We start from the raw sequence: 20,335 nt of genomic DNA on the forward strand, positions 1-20,335 counted from the left end.
GCTCTAGTCATAACCTCATGTCTAGTCTTTCCTGCCAAGGAATCTTCGTGGTTAAGAAATTGCATGTAACAAAAAAGAGCTGAGCGATAACAGGCTGCATGTTTGAAAGTGCATTTAGGAGCCAGATAAACACGGTATTTTAGTTTATTAGCTACATTATCTTCATATTTTGAGGAATTGACCTTGAAGGAGCTTTCCATCAAATACAGACAGTGAGCCAACACGATTGAAACCAATGCAGAAGTGCCTTGAACCTGCATTCTTTCTAATGGCCATTTGGGGGCCACTGGTTGCTCAAGATAGAACTGTGTAGACGTCTGAGGAAACGTCTTCTCGCTTGACCTTATGAACCGGTTCCTCAGCATCAACATCTACGTGAATCTGGACCCTCGCCAGGGCTCTATTTCCTCGTACCTGGCTAACGTAGTTAGCTGGCTAATTTTCAGAATAAGATTATATAAATCAGGCTTTTCGGTTCCACAAAGCAAGTTTGGCAAAATCACCATAGCAATACATCAAAAAATATGGACCTGCTCCAGCAAAGACTCATCCAAATGAGCTGGATCCGCTGGCCACACCCTGGAAGAAAATGAGATGGGATCCCTCTTCCTCAGAGATCCCATTGATGAAGGGCCGATGTTAGTTTGGTGAAGTCATTAGATTAGATCATGTTATTAATCCCCAGTGGTGAAACTCAGGTGGTGGAATTATCTGTAAATCCTATTCACAAGCTTTGGATGAGATGTTTATAATATGTGATTTATCAGGAGGTTTAATGAGCGTGCTGAGGAGCTTCACAGACTGTTCCCCCAAAGGTTCTCACAGCCTAAACACAACGTGATCATATTGAGTAGAATACGATACTAACAGGGCAGTATTTTTCCATTACACTCACTTGCCACCACGCACAGTGACAAGCCCGGCGTCTGGTTGCCACATTCGTTTCCTGTGTATTAATCGCCCTCGTGTGTGTGTGTGTGTGTGTGTGTGTGTGTGGTCCTGTTGTTGTCTCTTGTGCACATGTCGGGTGTAACTGGTTTTGTGTTGGGCTTTTAGTTTTTACTGTTGTCACCTGACAAGTAAGTTTTGCTCCCGGTATTTGTTTATTAAAATTCCTGTGTCCTCCTCCTGCATCTGCCTCTGGGTCCCTCCCTGTTGCCTCTCTGCCCCCCGGTGACAACACCTCCTCCTCCCGTGTGACAGGCTCATCAACCTCACCTTGATTCTACTTCAACACATCTTCATGCTGACACTGACTGAGAATTATGTGCATGTTTTTTTAAATTTGCATAACAGTGACAGTTATGTCGATCATACTCTTTAAAAAAAAAGTTAGAATGGTGATTGGTTGTGTGTGTGTGTGTGTGCCTTTTTGAAATCAAAGAAACAAAACACATAGATGAGGGCAGGTTTATATGTGTGTGTGTATGCATGTATGTTGAATTTAATTGGTTTTCAGGCAAGGTAAAATAAAAAATTAAGATTAGTGAATGAATCAATAAGATGGCTGGTGTCATGTTTGCACAAACAACTCTTTGATGTTTAACGCAGCGCCACTTGCAGCCACATCTAGGGAACGCACTTCTATACGCGCTTCCTGTTGCAGTCCACACACCAGGAAGTCAAGGCAGTGTTCTTCTTCGTTGGTTCCTGGCTCCACGTGTCCCTCCTGAACGCTCTGTTCCCTGTACTTTTTCTTTTCTTTTCTGGGTTTATATAATAAGGGACAGTGCACATTAACAAAAGCATTTCAGTAAATGTGCTAGAGTTAGCCAAGAGGCTATTGTTCATCTGTAGTCCCAATGATGCTGATGTCACGAACAAACCTAAAAACATAAGATTACGAATACAATCTACAGACAAAGCAAATAAAATAACAAAGCAAATAAAATGTCACGGCCCTGATGCCTGATGCCTGATGGCCTCAGTTGTAGCAGGTTGTCTCTTCATCTTGTCAAATGTATTTATGTTAACAGAGTTATTAGCATGTGCTGTACTAAAGTGACACCTTAAAGTAGGCTACTTAGTATTTCCATTTATTCTAGTTTACAACGCTACTACACCAATATTGTACTTTTTACTACATTTATCTTATATCTTTAGTTCTGTTACAGATTCAGATTATAAAAAATAAATGTCATCTCATACACGATCATGTATTATTATAGCGTGAACTATATTGAATATATAGCATCGTGTACATGTGCTTCACCGTTACCAACAGCGACAAGACAGTGATGAACACATGGCGGCATCCTGCATAATCAGAACCTTTACTGAACTAGTGACTGAATAGTTCTGTTTGTTGTGTTACCTTGTGTTCTTTAGATGCACTTTGGGTTTTTATTGGACTGTTAAATGAATATTTAGAACTAGTTTTGTTTGTGCATATTCTGAACTATCTCAGGTTCAAACTGCACCATCTTTACATTAAAGCAATTTAAGATGTTTAAAATGGTCCTCGAGGATGATGATGGGTCCCACAGCCAGACCAGTGGAGAACAACTGCCAGACCAGTGGAGAACAACTTCCCCAGACCAATGGAGAACAACTGCCAGACCAGTGGAGAACAACTTCCCCAGACCAATGGAGAACCACTCCCCCAGACCAGTGGAGAACCACTGCCCCAGACCAATGGAGAACCACTCCCCCAGACCAGTGGAGAACCACTGCCCCAGACTAATGGAGAACCACTCCCCCAGACCAGTGGAGAACCACTCTCCCAGACCAATGGAGAACAACTGCCCCAGACCAATGGAGAACCACTGCCCCAGACTAGTGGAGAACCACTGCTCCAGACCAGTGGAGAACCACTGGCTCAGACCAGACCCAGTGATTTAACAATGTGTTGGCGTGGTTACATTCGTAGAGTTACAGTGACCGGCGGCCCTTTGAGGGCAGCCATGATGCTGATGTGATGTAACAAGAACAGCCGTGGACACGAGCTTTCTTCTCTCACTTGTTTAACTCTGATGGAGAACAGAGGTAATACAGATCACAGATACGTGGAGAGTAAAGTCCGATAAACAACATCCAGAAACAGAAGACATACATGAGCCACGTCCATGAGACAGAGACGAGAGACGAGGAGGAGGAGCCAGTTCAGACGACACATAAAGAAAGTGTTACAAACAAAGTACAACACCCAAAGATGAGGAATTAGAACAGATACATGAGAAGGAATTGGGGGTGGGGGTGTGTGTGTGTGTGGGGGGGGTGGGGATGTCTTGAAGCCACAACTCTGCAGGCTGGTGGAGCTTCTGGATCTTTAGCTGAAAACACAAGAAGCAAGACACTGTGACTAACCACATATATCAGAGCTTTGAAACATGTCTGAGGGGGAACTTATGAACCGTGTCCCATTCATTACGTCTACGATGCTCCGTGATTAGATGTGAGCAGCACAACTGAAAACTCTCCATAAAAACAAATGTGGTTGAAATGAAAACTATCCCATCAGCTGTTTGGACCACAGCATTCCAGACAGGGCCTCTACTCCCAGATATCTACAACTTTGTGTTGCAACAGAGTCCAGTTTGAAGAGAGCTTATTAATAATATGTTTTTTATGTTACATATTTCAATAATTGCACAAATAAAACCCAGTTTATTTTATTTCTTTTTTTAATAAGCCTACATGTTTTGAATCTGTGTTTTGAGTGATGCAAAATCAATATTTATTTTTGCTAGACATTGTAATATAGTAAATTATTCTAAATAAAGTAAAAAACTAACTTTGTATTAGCATTAGCAATAGCCAGCATACAGTTAGTGTACAATATCCAAATGAAAGGAAAGTCCCGAGGAAAGGACCCAATCACTCACATGGAGGTCATGTCATTGAGGGCGTGGTCCAGTTCCTCGCTGATGGCCTTGTACTTGAGTTTCTGTGCATAAAGCTCATCTGGGAAAGAGTGGGTTGTAAAGGGAAATGGGAACACACAAGAAAAGCTGACATTAGTATTGTGGAATATGTGATAAGACCTTTAGTGACCAAAACAATGCACGAGAAAGAAACTTAAACCCTAGTTTGAAACTACTGGACATTATTCTTCCCATTCAGCGTGAACACGGGGGACCAGACTGGTCCTACTGCTAGACATCAGTGATTGTCGTTGCTCTGTAGACGTTTGTCTGGCTAGTTAGCTTCGTAGCTCGTCAATCTGCAGAGCGATTGACTGCTCACACGGACCAAAAGACGTCGAACAGAATCACTCCTGTACAAATCCTTTGAAAATAATATGCATATTCAAAGTAGTCCACTTACAGTGTTCATTTGGGATCTTTTCACGCATGACAACATATAGAGAAACATTTAAAAACTACAATAGGCCAATGTTAACACTTTCTCTTGATGAAAAACGACTACTCGCATCTGTGGTGGAAGCCTCGTCTTAATAATGCCCATTAAAAGTGAAAGTCTGCCAACCAGTGAGAGACTTGGTTGAACTGAATACCTGCACAACTAATCCACGACTGCCCTGCAGACGTTCAGATACCTTTAACCTGACTGCCTACATCAGGGTTAACAATGTCATGTTAAAAACAGACAGAGGAGAATGACAAACAGGTAACTTTACCAAGCGCTGAGGTTTGTTTACAAAGCAAACCTGTTAACGTAAAGTTGAATAGTTAACAGTTAGCTATTGTTACCTAACCATGCCACGTGATGTGGGGCACATTCCAATATGACTGGATAGTGCAAATAAAAAGTAATCGACTTTTTTTTTTACAAAACTGACTCACTTGTGATAATTAACATCACAGATCAGAGCTCTCAACACTAGCAACTCGTATCCAACAGGTGTAGCGGTTGCATTACACTGTCTTGGCATTTCCTTTAGTGTTGGGTTAAAGGTTATTCAATGTTGTACCTTCCAGATCGTCAATGGTCTTCTCCAGCTTGGCCACAGACCTCTCAGCAAACTCCGCCCGGGTCTCAGCCTGAGAGGACAAAGCAGACAGGAAGTCAGAAGACATCTGAGGTCAACATACTACAGTGAACTTCCTATACAAGTCTATGTCAACCTTTTGTGTGTCAACACATCTTACTCCCTGAACGTGTAGGAGACCATGTCAGGAACACGTTGGTCCTCATTGCGTCTTGCTCACCTCTTTCAGCTTGTCAGTCAATATCTTGATCTCTTCCTCGTACTTGTCCTCCTTTTGAGAGTACTGTGGTGAAAACAACATGATTTAGATTATAATGTATTCTTAAAGAAAGAAGACATTCATTTACATCTAGTGTTGGCCAATTCTGAAATCCATGGGTTACCAACTCTATCATTTAAGAAAGACTTATTTTCACATTAACGGTGTGGAGGGCAGCGAGGGTTAGGAAAGGAAACATTAAGGAAGATGACAACGACTCTTAAAGGAATATTTTCTGCTGAAAATCTGAACGTTGGCAACAAATTTTCATTAAATAGGTAAAAACTTCTTTTGATCGTCTTGCTTTGATTGACTTTTGGACCAGATTGGTGCTACAGACAAACCTGCAGGTCTTTATTTGTGGGTACACGGTTCTGATCTTGGTTTGTACAGTGTCACTTCTATGTGGACTTGTCTCTGTGTGGACTTGTCTCTGTGAGGATTTGTCTCTGTGGACTTGTCTCTCTGTGAGGACTTGTCTCTGTGTGGACTTGTCTCTCTGTGGACTTGTCTCTGTAGACTTGTCTGTGAGGACTTGTCTCTGTGTAGGCTTGTCTCTGTGAGGACTTGTCTCTATGTGGACTTGTCTCTGTGTAGACTTGTCTCTGTAGACTTGTCTCTGTGTGGACTTGTCTCTATGTGGACTTGTCTCTGTGAGGACTTGTCTCTATGTGGACTTGTCTCTGTGTGGACTTGTCTCTGTGTAGACTTGTCTCAGTGTGGACTTGTCTCTGAGGACTTGTCTCTATGTGGACTTGTCTCTGTGTGGACTTGTCTCTGTGAGGACTTGTCTCTGTGAGGACTTGTCTCTGTGAGTACTTGTCTCTATGAGGACTTGTCTCTGTAGACTTGTCTCTGTGTGGACTTGTCTCTATGTGGACTTGTCTCTGTGTAGACTTGTCTCTGTGTGGACTTGTTTCTATGTGGACTTGTCTCTGTGTAGACTTGTCTCTGTGAGGACTTGTCTCTATGTGGACTTGTCTCTGTGTGGACTTGTCTCTGTGAGGACTTGTCTCTGTGAGGACTTGTCTCTATGTGGACTTGTCTCTGTGTGGACTTGTCTCTGTGAGGACTTGTCTCTATGTGGACTTGTCTCTGTGTAGACTTGTCTCTGTGTGGACTTGTTTCTATGTGGACTTGTCTCTGTGAGGACTTGTCTCTGTGAGGACTTGTTTCTATGTGGACTTGTCTCTGTGTAGACTTGTCTCTGTGAGGACTTGTCTCTATGTGGACTTGTCTCTGTGAGGACTTGTCTCTATGTGGACTTGTCTCTGTGTAGACTTGTCTCTGTGTGGACTTGTTTCTATGTGGACTTGTCTCTGTGAGGACTTGTCTCTATGTGGACTTGTCTCTGTGTAGACTTGTCTCTGTGTGGACTTGTTTCTATGTGGACTTGTCTCTGTGTAGACTTGTCTCTGTGAGGACTTGTCTCTATGTGGACTTGTCTCTGTGTGGACTTGTCTCTGTGAGGACTTGTCTCTGTGAGAACTTGTCTCTATGTGGACTTGTCTCTGTGTGGACTTGTCTCTGTGAGGACTTGTCTCTATGTGGACTTGTCTCTGTGTAGACTTGTCTCTGTGTGGACTTGTTTCTATGTGGACTTGTCTCTGTGAGGACTTGTCTCTGTGAGGACTTGTTTCTATGTGGACTTGTCTCTGTGTAGACTTGTCTCTGTGAGGACTTGTCTCTATGTGGACTTGTCTCTGTGTGGACTTGTCTCTGTGAGGACTTGTCTCTGTGAGGACTTGTCTCTATGTGGACTTGTCTCTGTGTGGACTTGTCTCTGTGAGGACTTGTCTCTATGTGGACTTGTCTCTGTGAGGACTTGTCTCTGTGAGGACTTGTCTCTATGTGGACTTGTCTCTGTGTGGACTTGTCTCTGTGAGGACTTGTCTCTATGTGGACTTGTCTCTGTGTAGACTTGTTTCTATGTGGACTTGTCTCTGTGAGGACTTGTCTCTGTGAGGACTTGTTTCTATGTGGACTTGTCTCTGTGTAGACTTGTCTCTGTGAGGACTTGTCTCTGTGTGGACTTGTCTCTGTGAGGACTTGTCTCTGTGAGGACTTGTCTCTATGTGGACTTGTCTCTGTGTAGACTTGTCTCTGTGTGGACTTGTTTCTATGTGGACTTGTCTCTGTGAGGACTTGTCTCTATGTGGACTTGTCTCTGTGTAGACTTGTCTCTGTGTGGACTTGTTTCTATGTGGACTTGTCTCTGTGTAGACTTGTCTCTGTGAGGACTTGTCTCTATGTGGACTTGTCTCTGTGTGGACTTGTCTCTGTGTGGACTTGTCTCTGTGAGGACTTGTCTCTGTGAGGACTTGTCTCTATGTGGACTTGTCTCTGTGTGGACTTGTCTCTGTGAGGACTTGTCTCTATGTGGACTTGTCTCTGTGAGGACTTGTCTCTGTGAGGACTTGTTTCTGTGAGGACTTGTCTCTGTGAGGACTTGTCTCTATGTGGACTTGTCTCTGTGTGGACTTGTCTCTGTGTAGACTTGTCTCAGTGTGGACTTGTCTCTGAGGACTTGTCTCAATGTGGACTTGTCTCTGTGTGGACTTGTCTCTGTGAGGACTTGTCTCTGTGAGTACTTGTCTCTATGAGGACTTGTCTCTGTGAGGACTTGTCTCTGTGTGGACTTGTCTCTGTGTAGACTTGTCTCAGTGTGGACTTGTCTCTGTGTGGACTTGTCTCTGAGGACTTGTCTCTATGTGGACTTGTCTCTGTGGACTTGTCTCTGTGAGGACTTGTCTCTGTGTAGACTTGTCTCTGTGAGGACTTGTCTCTGTGAGGACTTGTCTCTGAGGACTTGTCTCTATGTGGACTTGTCTCTGTGAGGACTTGTCTCTGTGTAGACTTGTCTCTGTGTGGACTTGTTTCTATGTGGACTTGTCTCTGTGTAGACTTGTCTCTCTGAGGACTTGTCTCTGTGTAGACTTGTCTCTGTGAGGACTTGTCTCTGTGTAGACTTGTCTCTGTGAGGACTTGTCTCTGTGAGGACTTGTCCATGTGTGGACTTGTCTCTGTCTGGACTTGTCTCTGTGTGGACTTGTTTCTATGTGGACTTGTCTCTGTGTAGACTTGTCTCTCTGAGGACTTGTCTCTGTGAGGACTTGTCTCTGTGTAGACTTGTCTCTGTGAGGATGTGTCTCTGTGTAGACTTGTCTCTGTGAGGACTTGTCTCGATGTGGACTTGTCTCTCTGAGGACTTGTGTCTGTGTGGACTTGTTTCTATGTAGACTTGTCTCTGTGAGGACTTGTCTCTGTGTGGACTTGTCTCTGTGTAGACTTGTCTCAGTGTGGACTTGTCTCTGAGGACTTGTCTCTATGTGGACTTGTCTCTGTGTAGACTTGTCTCTGTGTGGACTTGTCTCTGTGAGGACTTGTCTCTGTGAGTACTTGTCTCTATGAGGACTTGTCTCTGTGAGGACTTGTCTCTGTGTGGACTTGTCTCTGTGTAGACTTGTCTCAGTGTGGACTTGTCTCTGTGGACTTGTCTCTCTGAGGACTTGTCTCTGTGTAGACTTGTCTCTGTGTGGACTTGTTTCTATGTGGACTTGTCTCTGTGTAGACTTATCTCTCTGAGGACTTGTCTCTGTGAGGACTTGTCTCTGTGTAGACTTGTCTCTGTGAGGACTTGTCTCTGTGTAGACTTGTCTCTGTGAGGACTTGTCTCTGTGAGGACTTGTCTCTGTGTGGACTTGTCTCTGTGAGGACTTGTCTCTATGTGGACTTGTCTCTGTGTAGACTTGTCTCTGTGTGGACTTGTTTCTATGTGGACTTGTCTCTGTGTAGACTTGTCTCTGTGAGGACTTGTCTCTATGTGGACTTGTCTCTGTGTGGACTTGTCTCTGTGAGGACTTGTCTCTGTGAGGACTTGTCTCTATGTGGACTTGTCTCTGTGTGGACTTGTCTCTGTGAGGACTTGTCTCTATGTGGACTTGTCTCTGTGTAGACTTGTCTCTGTGTGGACTTGTTTCTATGTGGACTTGTCTCTGTGTAGACTTGTCTCTGTGAGGACTTGTCTCTATGTGGACTTGTCTCTGTGTGGACTTGTCTCTGTGATGACTTGTCTCTGTGAGGACTTGTCTCTGTGTGGACTTGTCTCTGTGAGGACTTGTCTCTATGTGGACTTGTCTCTGTGTGGACTTGTTTCTATGTGGACTTGTCTCTGTGAGGACTTGTCTCTGTGAGGACTTGTTTCTATGTGGACTTGTCTCTGTGTAGACTTGTCTCTGTGTGGACTTGTCTCTGTGAGGACTTGTCTCTGTGAGGACTTGTCTCTATGTGGACTTGTCTCTGTGTAGACTTGTCTCTGTGTGGACTTGTTTCTATGTGGACTTGTCTCTGTGAGGACTTGTCTCTATGTGGACTTGTCTCTGTGTAGACTTGTCTCTGTGTGGACTTGTTTCTATGTGGACTTGTCTCTGTGTAGACTTGTCTCTGTGAGGACTTGTCTCTGTGTGGACTTGTCTCTGTGAGGACTTGTCTCTATGTGGACTTGTCTCTGTGTAGACTTGTCTCTGTGTGGACTTGTTTCTATGTGGACTTGTCTCTGTGAGGACTTGTCTCTGTGAGGACTTGTTTCTATGTGGACTTGTCTCTGTGTAGACTTGTCTCTGTGAGGACTTGTCTCTGTGTAGACTTGTCTCTGTGAGGACTTGTCTCTATGTGGACTTGTCTCTGTGTGGACTTGTCTCTGTGAGGACTTGTCTCTGTGAGGACTTGTCTCTATGTGGACTTGTCTCTGTGTGGACTTGTCTCTGTGAGGACTTGTCTCTGTGAGGACTTGTCTCTATGTGGACTTGTCTCTGTGTGGACTTGTCTCTGTGTAGACTTGTCTCAGTGTGGACTTGTCTCTGAGGACTTGTCTCTATGTGGACTTGTCTCTGTGTGGACTTGTCTCTGTGAGGACTTGTCTCTGTGAGTACTTGTCTCTATGAGGACTTGTCTCTGTGAGGACTTGTCTCTGTGTGGACTTGTCTCTGAGGACTTGTCTCTATGTGGACTTGTCTCTGTGGACTTGTCTCTGTGGACTTGTCTCTATGTGGACTTGTCTCTGTGAGGAATTGTCTCTGTGTAGACTTGTCTCTGTGAGGACTTGTCTCTGTGAGGACTTGTCTCTGAGGACTTGTCTCTATGTGGACTTGTCTCTGTGAGGACTTGTCTCTGTGTAGACTTGTCTCTGTGAGGACTTGTCTCTCTGAGGACTTGTCTCTGTGTAGACTTGTCTCTGTGTGGACTTGTTTCTATGTGGACTTGTCTCTGTGTAGACTTGTCTCTCTGAGGACTTGTCTCTGTGTAGACTTGTCTCTGTGAGGACTTGTCTCTGTGAGGACTTGTGTCTGTGAGGACTTGTCTCTGTGTGGACTTGTCTCTGTGTGGACTTGTCTCTGTGTGGACTTGTTTCTATGTGGACTTGTCTCTGTGTAGACTTGTCTCTCTGAGGACTTGTCTCTGTGAGGACTTGTCTCTGTGAGGATGTGTCTCTGTGTAGACTTGTCTCTGTGAGGACTTGTCTCGATGTGGACTTGTCTCTCTGAGGACTTGTGTCTGTGTGGACTTGTCTCTGTGAGGACTTGTCTCTGTGTGGACTTGTCTCTGTGTAGACTTGTCTCAGTGTGGACTTGTCTCTGAGGACTTGTCTCTATGTGGACTTGTCTCTGTGAGGACTTGTCTCTGTGAGGACTTGTCTCTATGAGGACGTGTCTCTGTGAGGACTTGTCTCTGTGTAGACTTGTCTCAGTGTGGACTTGTCTCTGTGGACTTGTCTCTGAGGACTTGTCTCTATGTGGACTTGTCTCTGTGGACTTGTCTCTGTGGACTTGTCTCAGTGTGGACTTGTCTCTGAGGACTTGTCTCTATGTGGACTTGTCTCTGTGAGGACTTGTCTCTGTGTAGACTTGTCTCTGTGAGGACTTGTCTCTGTGAGGACTTGTCTCTGAGGACTTGTCTCTATGTGGACTTGTCTCTGTGAGGACTTGTCTCTGTGTAGACTTGTCTCTGTGAGGACTTGTCTCTCTGAGGACTTGTCTCTGTGTAGACTTGTCTCTGTGTGGACTTGTTTCTATGTGGACTTGTCTCTGTGTAGACTTGTCTCTCTGAGGACTTGTCTCTGTGAGGACTTGTCTCTGTGTAGAATTGTCTCTGTGAGGACTTGTCTCTGTGTAGACTTGTCTCTGTGAGGACTTGTCTCTGTGTGGACTTGTCTCTGTGTGGACATGTCTCTGTGTGGACTTGTTTCTTTGTAGACTTGTCTCTGTGAGGACTTGTCTCGATGTGGACTTGTGTCTGTGTGGACTTGTTTCTATGTAGACTTGTCTCTGTGAGGACTTGTCTCGATGTGGACTTGTCTCTGTGAGGACTTGTCTCTGTGTAGACTTGTCTCAGTGAGGACTTGTCTCGATGTGGACTTGTCTCTGTGAGGACTTGTCTCTGTGTAGACTTGTCTCTGTGAGGACTTGTCTCTGTGTAGACTTGTCTCTGTGAGGACTTGTCTCTGTGTAGACTTGTCTCTGTGAGGACTTGTCTCGATGTGGACTTGTCTCTGTGAGGACTTGTCTCTGTGTAGACTTGTCTCTGTGAGGACTTGTCTCTATGTGGACTTGTCTCTGTGTAGACTTGTCTCTGTGAGGACTTGTCTCTGTGTAGACTTGTCTCTGTGTGGACATGTCTCTGTGTGGACTTGTTTCTTTGTAGACTTGTCTCTGTGAGGACTTGTCTCGATGTGGACTTGTCTCTCTGAGGACTTGTGTCTGTGTGGACTTGTTTCTATGTAGACTTGTCTCTGTGAGGACTTGTCTCGATGTGGACTTGTCTCTGTGAGGACTTGTCTCTGTGTAGACTTGTTTCAGTGAGGACTTGTCTCGATGTGGACTTGTCTCTGTGAGGACTTGTCTCTGTGTAGACTTTTCTCTGTGAGGACTTGTCTCTGTGTAGACTTGTCTCTGTGAGGACTTGTCTCTGTGAGGACTTGTCTCTGTGTAGACTTGTCTCTGTGTGGACTTGTCTCTGTGAGGACTTGTCTCTATGTAGACTTGTCTCTGTGAGGACTTGTCTCGATGTGGACTTGTCTCTGTGTAGACTTGTCTCTGTGAGGACTTGTCTCTGTGAGGACTTGTCTCTGTGTAGACTTGTCTCTGTGAGGACTTGTCTCTGTGTGGACTTGTCTCTGTGAGGACTTGTCTCTGTGAGGACTTGTCTCGATGTGGACTTGTCTCTGTGTGGACTTGTTTCTATGTAGACTTGTCTCTGTGAGGACTTGTCTCTATGTGGACTTGTCTCTGTGTAGACTTGTCTCTGTGAGGACTTGTCTCTGTGTTGTCTTCTGCCAGCTGTGCCACAAGTCGCTGAGCATCTCTCTACTTCTGTCAGAGGGTCTGTTGGTAATCACTCTCCCCAAATAAGTGAAGCGAGGTTTGAGATGTGTACCTTCTCCGCCTGGGCCTCCAGAGACTTCAGGTTATTGGTGACGTTCTTCAGTTCCTCCTCCAGCTCAGCACATTTACTTAATTGATTTAGATTTTAGGAAAGGAAGGAAGGAAGGAAGGCGGGAAGGAAGGAAGCAAGGAAGCAAGCAAGGAAGCAAGGAAGCAAGGAAGCAAGGAAGGAAGGAGGTGGTTGGAAGGACATCAGATTAGTTTGTAGAAACAGTGGTGAGAAGTGCAGATTATAAAAAGAGTATTGAGATCCTCCCTTCAGTAAAACATTCATATCTTGGTGTACAAATGCCTCCCTCCCTCAGGCGGTGCACTCCTCCACTCTTTCGCATTCCCTAATTGTTTTCTTTTATTTCTTTTTGTATAACATTTCAATTCCTGCTTTCAAAATATGATGCTCAATGCACTGTTGGCACTACAAATGGACAGAGGCCCAGGGGTAGGAGTAGAATCGGCCTATCAGGTATCAGTTATCGGATGTTCTTGTGATGGTGAGGTGGAGCTCGTCTCTCTGTGGAATGTTTATCATCAAACCTCCATCAGCTGCTACGTCTCAAATGAAGCTGCCCACATGACCAGCAGGTAGATCAATAACTGTGAGGGGCTTCCAGAGAAAGAAGGAGGCCAGCCCTGACCTACACACACACACACACACACACACACACACACACACACACACACACGCACACACACAGGTGGTGTGTACTCACGCCTCAGCCAGCTCCGCCCTCTCCTCGGTCCGCTCCAGCTCGCCTTCTACAATCACCAGTTTACGAGCCACCTGGACACATATATTAGATATTCATGTGTATTTGGAAAGCTTCACATATTGATTCATCCCCAGTATCTGGTGAGTGACTGGTCAGCATCTGGACGCTGACTCCTCTTCGCTCAGCGCTCACCTCCTCGTACTTGCGGTCGGCCTCCTCTGCAATGTGTTTGGCCTCCTTCAGCTGGATCTCCTGAAGCTCCATCTTCTCTTCATCCTTCAGAGCCCTGTTCTCAATCACCTTCATACCTCTGCACACGCACACACACACACACACACACACACACAACATTAATTATATATTACCTCACAAATATTCAAGTGTTTTAATTTGTTGAGTTATTCTATAAAATCAAAAAAATTAAAATCACAGATTAGAAACTATTGGTAAAGAGTGTGCTCCTGCCAAAAAAGTCACTAATTGTATAAAAAAAGCCACATGACGCATATCTTCATTATTCTTGCTATTTCATAAACAATCTACGGGGAGTTTGTATTCCAGCTTTAATTTCTTTCAAAAGAGAAGTCAACTTCTTCATCACGAGTGGAAGGAAAGAAAAAGTATCTGATTGGTATCGACTCTACATTCTGTTAGATGTGGTGTGACACATTATTACTATTGCACACACACACACACACAGACACACAAACACACACAGAACAGATCTATACTAGAACAGATATATACTAGTACAGATCTATACTAGAACAAATCTATACTAGAACAGATCTATACTAAAACAGTTTACTATGACCAGATCCATCAGCTGGTCGTTGACGAGCTGTTAATGATCTGTATGATGTATAGAGCACCTTTAACATCTTGTTCTATGACGTCTCATAGGGTCATCGGATCCTATGAGACGTCATAGATCCTATCTGCCTGATGGATCATGGACGTCTGGATCGTGGTCCATGCCTACTACCAACTATTCATACACTCTGTCATATTCATTGAATGTGTTTTAACTCTAATGTGTCCATCTGGTCACATGACATCTATTACACCTGTCCATCCTGGAGAGGGATCCTCCTCTGTTCTCTCCTGAAGGTTTCTTCACGTTTTTCCCCATAAACGGTTGTTTGGGAGTTTTTCCTGATCCGATGTGAGGTTTTAGGACAGGGATGTCTATGTGTACAGATTGTAAAGCACTCTGAGACAAATTTGTAATTTGTGAGAATGGGCTATACAAATAAACTGAATTGAATTGAATTGAATGAAATTATTCCTGTGTTTTGATGTCGCTCTGCTGCAGTGACGTCCAGATGTACTCGACTGTGGTTGATGGTCACAGATGTAACCCCGATGGTGAACTACATAACCCTCTGATTTAAAAACACTGATCACATGACTCATGCACTTCACCTCTCGCTCTCATCAGCAGCCTTCTCCGCCTCCTCCAGCTTCTGCAGCGCCGTGGCCAGTCTCTCCTGAGCTCGGTCCAGCTCTTCCTCCACCAGCTGGATGCGCCTGTTCAAGGAAGCCACTTCTGCTTCCGCCTGAGCACAGAAAACAATGAAGTCTTTTCTCATGCGGTGTAGATGCACTGAAGTATCACCCTCACAGCATCTTCTGTGACAAAGTCTGTATTATAAAGGCTTTATATTACAGCCTGCACATTTAGATGATGTAAACACTGACAATAATACTGATATTCTGATATTCTGCTAAACCAACAAACGATCTGATCCTACACTAAACTAGAATGGGCACTCGGTAGAGCGCATACCTTCGCATATCACAAGATTGGGCATTGCATTATGAACATTTTGGCATTAGTTGCATGCCAATTGGATAAAAATTGACCGTGCTATGGTAAAAAGAAGATTCTGACCTTTTCAAGACCTTGACCTTGACCTTTGACCCGATCGATCCCAAAATCTAATCAAATGGTCCCCGGATAATAACCAATCATCCCACCAAATTTCATGCGATTCGGTTAAAAACTGTTTTTGTTATGCGAATAACACGCATACAAATAAATAAATAAATAAATAAATACACGGCGATCAAAACATAACCTTCCGCATTTTCAATGCGAAGGTAATGAACTCAGAGCAACACAACCGAGCCCCATGACAGGCGAATTCAGGGTCGGACACAGTTGAGCATAATAATAGATGAGAACACATTAAATATGGCATTCATAGCACAGACAGGGGATGTCTTCATGAGACGGGTTGCTATGGAGAACAACGGTGGCAAGAAAAACGTGATCATTGCATTACGGGTTAAATGTACAAGATATGAGATGAGGGGCAGTTGGGTTGCCCCTTTAAGGCTCTCAACATGACAGCAGCAGAAAAGATGCTGGTGGGAGCTCTGCTCCCTCTCCCTCGGGCTGGGGAACTCATTCGAATCTAAAATAATGCCATGGTCCAGTGGGCTTTGGCCCACCAGCCTCGCGGTAACCCCTCGGTATTAATGTCCGATTCCTCTCTCTTAATCTTCCATGATTCTCTCTTATTACCCGGCTAATGTGTTTGTGGGTCGCAGCGTGAAGATGGAAGCTGTGTGACCAAATGTGGGCGTCTGGTCTGGGCCAGAGCGCTTCAGACACCCCTGTTTGTACTTGGTTATTTTGGAAAACCATGTGGAATGTTGAGTGTTCTTAGTGCTTTTAGTGGAACTTGGATTTGGAGCGTTCCGGTCCTAAACCCACACCCTCACCCTGGTATTGTGTTACAGGCATTCTAAGAACAGCTGTGCTTTCTAAATTCAGAATCTGAAATAAATGTTTCAGCCGTGACTGTGAAACTGAAAAGAGGCAGCAGACTGAAGGCTGGACTCCTTCTGTGAGAGGAGATCAATGTATTAATGTGGTTAACAGGAACCCTATGTCTAACTATAGACTCCATTGTTCACATGCTGGACAGCATTTACATCTGGTATTCGTGGTGGCCTCCTCATCCTCTCCAAAAGGAAAGGGACGAAATAAATACGGTGACCCGAGACGAATGGACGATGCACCCGAAATGGACTGGGCCCATTGTTAAGCAGTCAAGGTTGGGCCCCTGACATCATGGCCATAATAGGGCTCTGAATCCCCCCCGCTCCCCCGACAGCTGTGAGGAGTCCAGGCAGGGCCTGATGACAATGGAATGCAAAGCAGGGAATCAGCCAGGGTGGTCTACACGGCCAGAACCACGGCGTCTATCAGAGCCTCAGTTCAGCAGTGAAGCAATGTACATCAAGTGTTTGTGGACATTGTGTACAAAGTGTTGTTTGTGTACTGTGTGTTCCATAGCTCCTCCTCCTGATCACTCAGAAATCATGTAGAACAAACTCAGGGTTTACAACCCATTCCTGCACTTTGTGAAGGAATCATCGGGCCTGGGCGTGGCGGAGAGGACCGCGTTACGCTCTTTGTAAACAAAGTAGACAACAATCACACAAACACTTCTGAATGGCGTGACTCACGTCGGCAGCCTTCTTGTCGGCCACCTCCAGCTTCTCCTGAGCATCCTTCAGGGCCTCTGAGTACTTATCCAGCTCGTCCTCTGTCCCCTTCAGCTTCTTCTGCATTTGCAGAAGTTCGTCTTCATGCTGGTGGGGGGGTCAAGCACAGCGTTAGCAGTCCGTCCATCAGGGTTAGTCGTGACATTCTTAATACATTGATTATAATGCCCTGGAGTTTAACACAGGGCTCTCAAGTCTCACGCATTGAGCGTGAGACTCACGCATTTCGGTCTTATCTCACGCACTCCCGCCACACATCGAATTCCTCACGCTGAAAAAACCTCTCGGCTATTTAATGCTTGAATGCAGGGATGCTCAATACGCCGATCGATTGTTCCGCTGCAGAGCTCCGACGCCGGTCTGCGCGCATTGGGATGGAGCAAAAAAATAGTCACTAGCACCCCCCCCCGTCAACAACTTTTCTTGGAGTAGAAATAGTCACTAGCACCCCCCCCCCCCCCTGTCAACAACTCTTTTCGGCTCGATGCCGGCGCGCGCAAGGGTCAGCTGTATCGGGTGCTGATGGAAATCTCACGCTTGCCTGTCTTCAAAACTTGAGAGCCCTGTTAACATCTTTAATAATTTAAATCAATTTCAATTCAATTCAATTTAGTTTATTTTGTATAACCCATTCTCACAAATTGCAAATTTGCCGAACCTCACATCGGATCAGGAAAAACTCCCAAACAACCCTTTCAATAATGCGTTCCAGTTAAAGGTACAGTAGCATGTTTTCAACATGCTGATGTGTGCATTGAAGCACTTCCGACTGGCCATCAAGAGATCCCTCCGGGATCATGTTCTGTGTGGGTGAAGGACTAAAGGACTGTAAGGAGCTACCCCATCGCGCTGTGTGGCACATTTGTGATTTGTGATACTGCGCTGTATATAAAGACTGATTAGACTTGGCTGAACCCTGATCGTAACCGGGTTCTCTTTGGATGCCACTTTTACGCCCAATGTAGATTTAGTTCTCAATCCCATGAAGAGATCATTAATGAACAGCAAGAATGACTTGAGCTACAGAACCTGTTTCAATGTGGGCGTCCGACTATTGTTTAAAGACTTGGAACATGTTCGACAGTATACATTGAATTCTGAGCATCCTTGCACACAGATACCAACAAACATCCTGATGAAATCATTTCACACACATTTTAAAGAAATGTAAGGCCTCAAACCTAAACCAAATTTCGTCAGCTTGTCCTTTGAAAGCCACACAGCCCTCAGGACGGCTCGTGAAGCACAAAGACGATTCCACTAAGAGTCACGCCATCTCATAGAAACTAATTGAGGTGGCAGGAGCTCAGTGCACACTGACGGAGTGTAGACTGGTAGTTGGAGAGGTGCCACTTCACCTCCTGAGCACTTCCGAGGTGCCGTTGAGCAAGGCACGGAACCCTCAAACTGCTCCTCTTGCACTTGTATAGTAGCTGCCCACAGCTCCTGGGATGGGTTACATGCAGAGGTGTGCTGGTACGGCAGCATATGCGACATTAAAAGTTTATTCAGATTAAAAGATAGTGAGGCTTTGTGATCCGTCTGTGTTGTTTCTTGCTGTCTGAATGAGCTGTCGGAGGGGTTGAGGGGTGGTCATCCAGGATGGCGTTGATGTTATCCTTCATCCTTCCTCGTCGACACCCACGTAAACCAATGACCGGCTGGTTTACAGTGAGACCCAGCCTTCAACTTCCTTTGCGTGGATGCAGCTTTCTTGTGTCCATTAGGACTCGGTTACACAAGCCGTGCAACCCCCTGATCCTTTTCTGCGTCATGGCTTCTACACTAGTAGAAAGTGTGCCGGCTGTGTTGCTGTAAATGTGTAACAGCACTTTCCCCTCAGAGGACGTCTGGCAGGCGTCTCCTCCAGAACACTCGGAGAAGTGCTGCGTGGCTCCTGGCCGCCGTGTGGACGGAGAACCAGCTCACTGGCAGAGCGCTGGAGAGTTATCCAGTTTGGAGAGTTCACAGTGTTGTTAGAGCAACACATCTTAACCTTAAATGGCTCCCGCCGCTGTGCCTACGCTGTGTGTTACTGCGGAGGTGCAGGTGGAACCTTACTCCTCCCATCTATGAATGGGTGAATAACATCTTGCTTTCAAGTGCTTTGAGTGGTTGGAAGACTAGAACAGATCCATACAAGTACAGTCCTTGTACCAATCCTGGGTGAGGGTTATCAATTAGTAGTGTGACCACATTCACTGTCATATCCAAGTGTTAAGTGAAGAAAGCAAACATGTCCAACGTGGAACAATAGAACACCAGTAAAAATACGAGATGTATGCCTATGAATAGATTGCCCCAGTTCTTGCTGGGAGGATTCCCAACACATCTAACTCATTTTAATGATCATCAATGTTGCTCCTGGTTTCAACTCCCCACTCATTAGACAGTTGACAGTTCTAAAAGATTATCCAGGGTAAAAAACTAAATCTATCCTCAAACTGTGTTCAAAGAACCCACTTAGCTGGATGAGCAGAACCAGGATTATTTAGCCTGATAATCTGATTTGGGATTTGGGGTCCTGACTGGAACTCAGTGTATCGCATCTGTGTTCATTACCCACCTGCTTACTTCTGTCTTCGGCTGCTTTCTTGTCGGCTTCGGCTTGCTCAGCCTGGTCCAGGGCATTCTCCTTGTCTAATTTCAGCATGAGCATCTTCTTTTTGATGGCCTCCATTTTGGCTGAAGTTTATCTGATGGGTTCTTGCAGCCGCGTAAGATTGGAAGACAAACAGAGGACCGGACAGCCTGGTGGAGACAGTAAACTCTGACGGAGACAGAGGGGGGGCATTTATATGACAGAGGAGACACTCCCACTCCTAAGCCCACTAACTCAACCACACCATCATACCCTCTTCTAGCTTACACCCCACCGCTCAGATGAGAAGAAAACCTGCACTCTAACAACATGTCTGTTTCCATGGAGACTGAAAAAGCTCAGCATTGCACTATTTAATTCACTCCGGCCCAGTCCTTGTCATGTGGCTTCTGCATTGAAGAAAACATAATTAAATCAAAATAGTTTATCAATTATGAAATAGGCTGAGCTACATGACATGACACATGAAAATGCTTTTGTCTTTTTCTGTCTGACACAAAGTGCTCAAATGACAGACCGTTGGTTGGATGTTAGTCACAGGAAGATTAAAATGACCAGTAATCAACTTTAATCTGTGTGTCATTTTTAACACGTTTTGTAGGTCCTTTGATTATTGTTCTTTTACCACTCTTTTCTTTAAAATACCAAAAATAGATAGAAGGTATGTTGAAGCATGTTTGCATATTACATTTTTTAGTCACCGTGCAGTTAAACAACAGCTGTTGCTGCTAGTAAGTGAGCAGAGCACTCAGAGGGAATCGTCCCTCAATCAGGGGATCGCTAGTTTGAACCCCGGCTCCTCTTGTCCATGTGTCCATGTGTCCATGTATCCATGTGTCCATGTGTCCATGTATCCATGTGTCCATGTGTCCATGTATCCATGTGTCCATGTATCCATGTGTCCATGTGTCCATG

The 20,335-nt window shown here is 45.0% G+C and overlaps 1 protein-coding gene across 3 annotated transcripts; it reads right to left on the reverse strand.

Annotated features, from left to right (window-relative positions):
- Nucleotides 1-2,946: 2,946 nt before the first annotated feature.
- Nucleotides 2,947-19,580, reverse strand: tpm3 (tropomyosin 3). 3 transcript variants are annotated; one of them, XM_056419574.1, is made up of 10 exons: nt 19,385-19,580; nt 16,780-16,905; nt 14,725-14,858; nt 13,492-13,609; nt 13,300-13,370; nt 12,582-12,657; nt 5,112-5,174; nt 4,874-4,943; nt 3,825-3,903; nt 2,947-3,272 (listed from the first exon to the last, which is right to left on the reverse strand). In XM_056419574.1, the coding sequence occupies exons 1-10, from the start codon at nt 19,496-19,498 to the stop codon at nt 3,269-3,271; spliced, it is 855 nt and encodes a 284-aa protein (XP_056275549.1). In that variant the 5' UTR covers nt 19,499-19,580; the 3' UTR covers nt 2,947-3,268. The 3 variants fall into 3 exon arrangements, with proteins under 3 accessions (XP_056275549.1, XP_056275563.1, XP_056275555.1); XM_056419588.1 differs by lacking the exon at nt 19,385-19,580 and adding an exon at nt 18,000-18,018; XM_056419580.1 differs by lacking the exon at nt 19,385-19,580 and adding an exon at nt 17,064-17,248.
- Nucleotides 19,581-20,335: the final 755 nt, after the last annotated feature.

Source organism: Pseudoliparis swirei, chromosome 1 (assembly GCF_029220125.1).
Source record: "Pseudoliparis swirei isolate HS2019 ecotype Mariana Trench chromosome 1, NWPU_hadal_v1, whole genome shotgun sequence".
NCBI classification, from domain to species: Eukaryota; Metazoa; Chordata; class Actinopteri; order Perciformes; family Liparidae; genus Pseudoliparis; species Pseudoliparis swirei.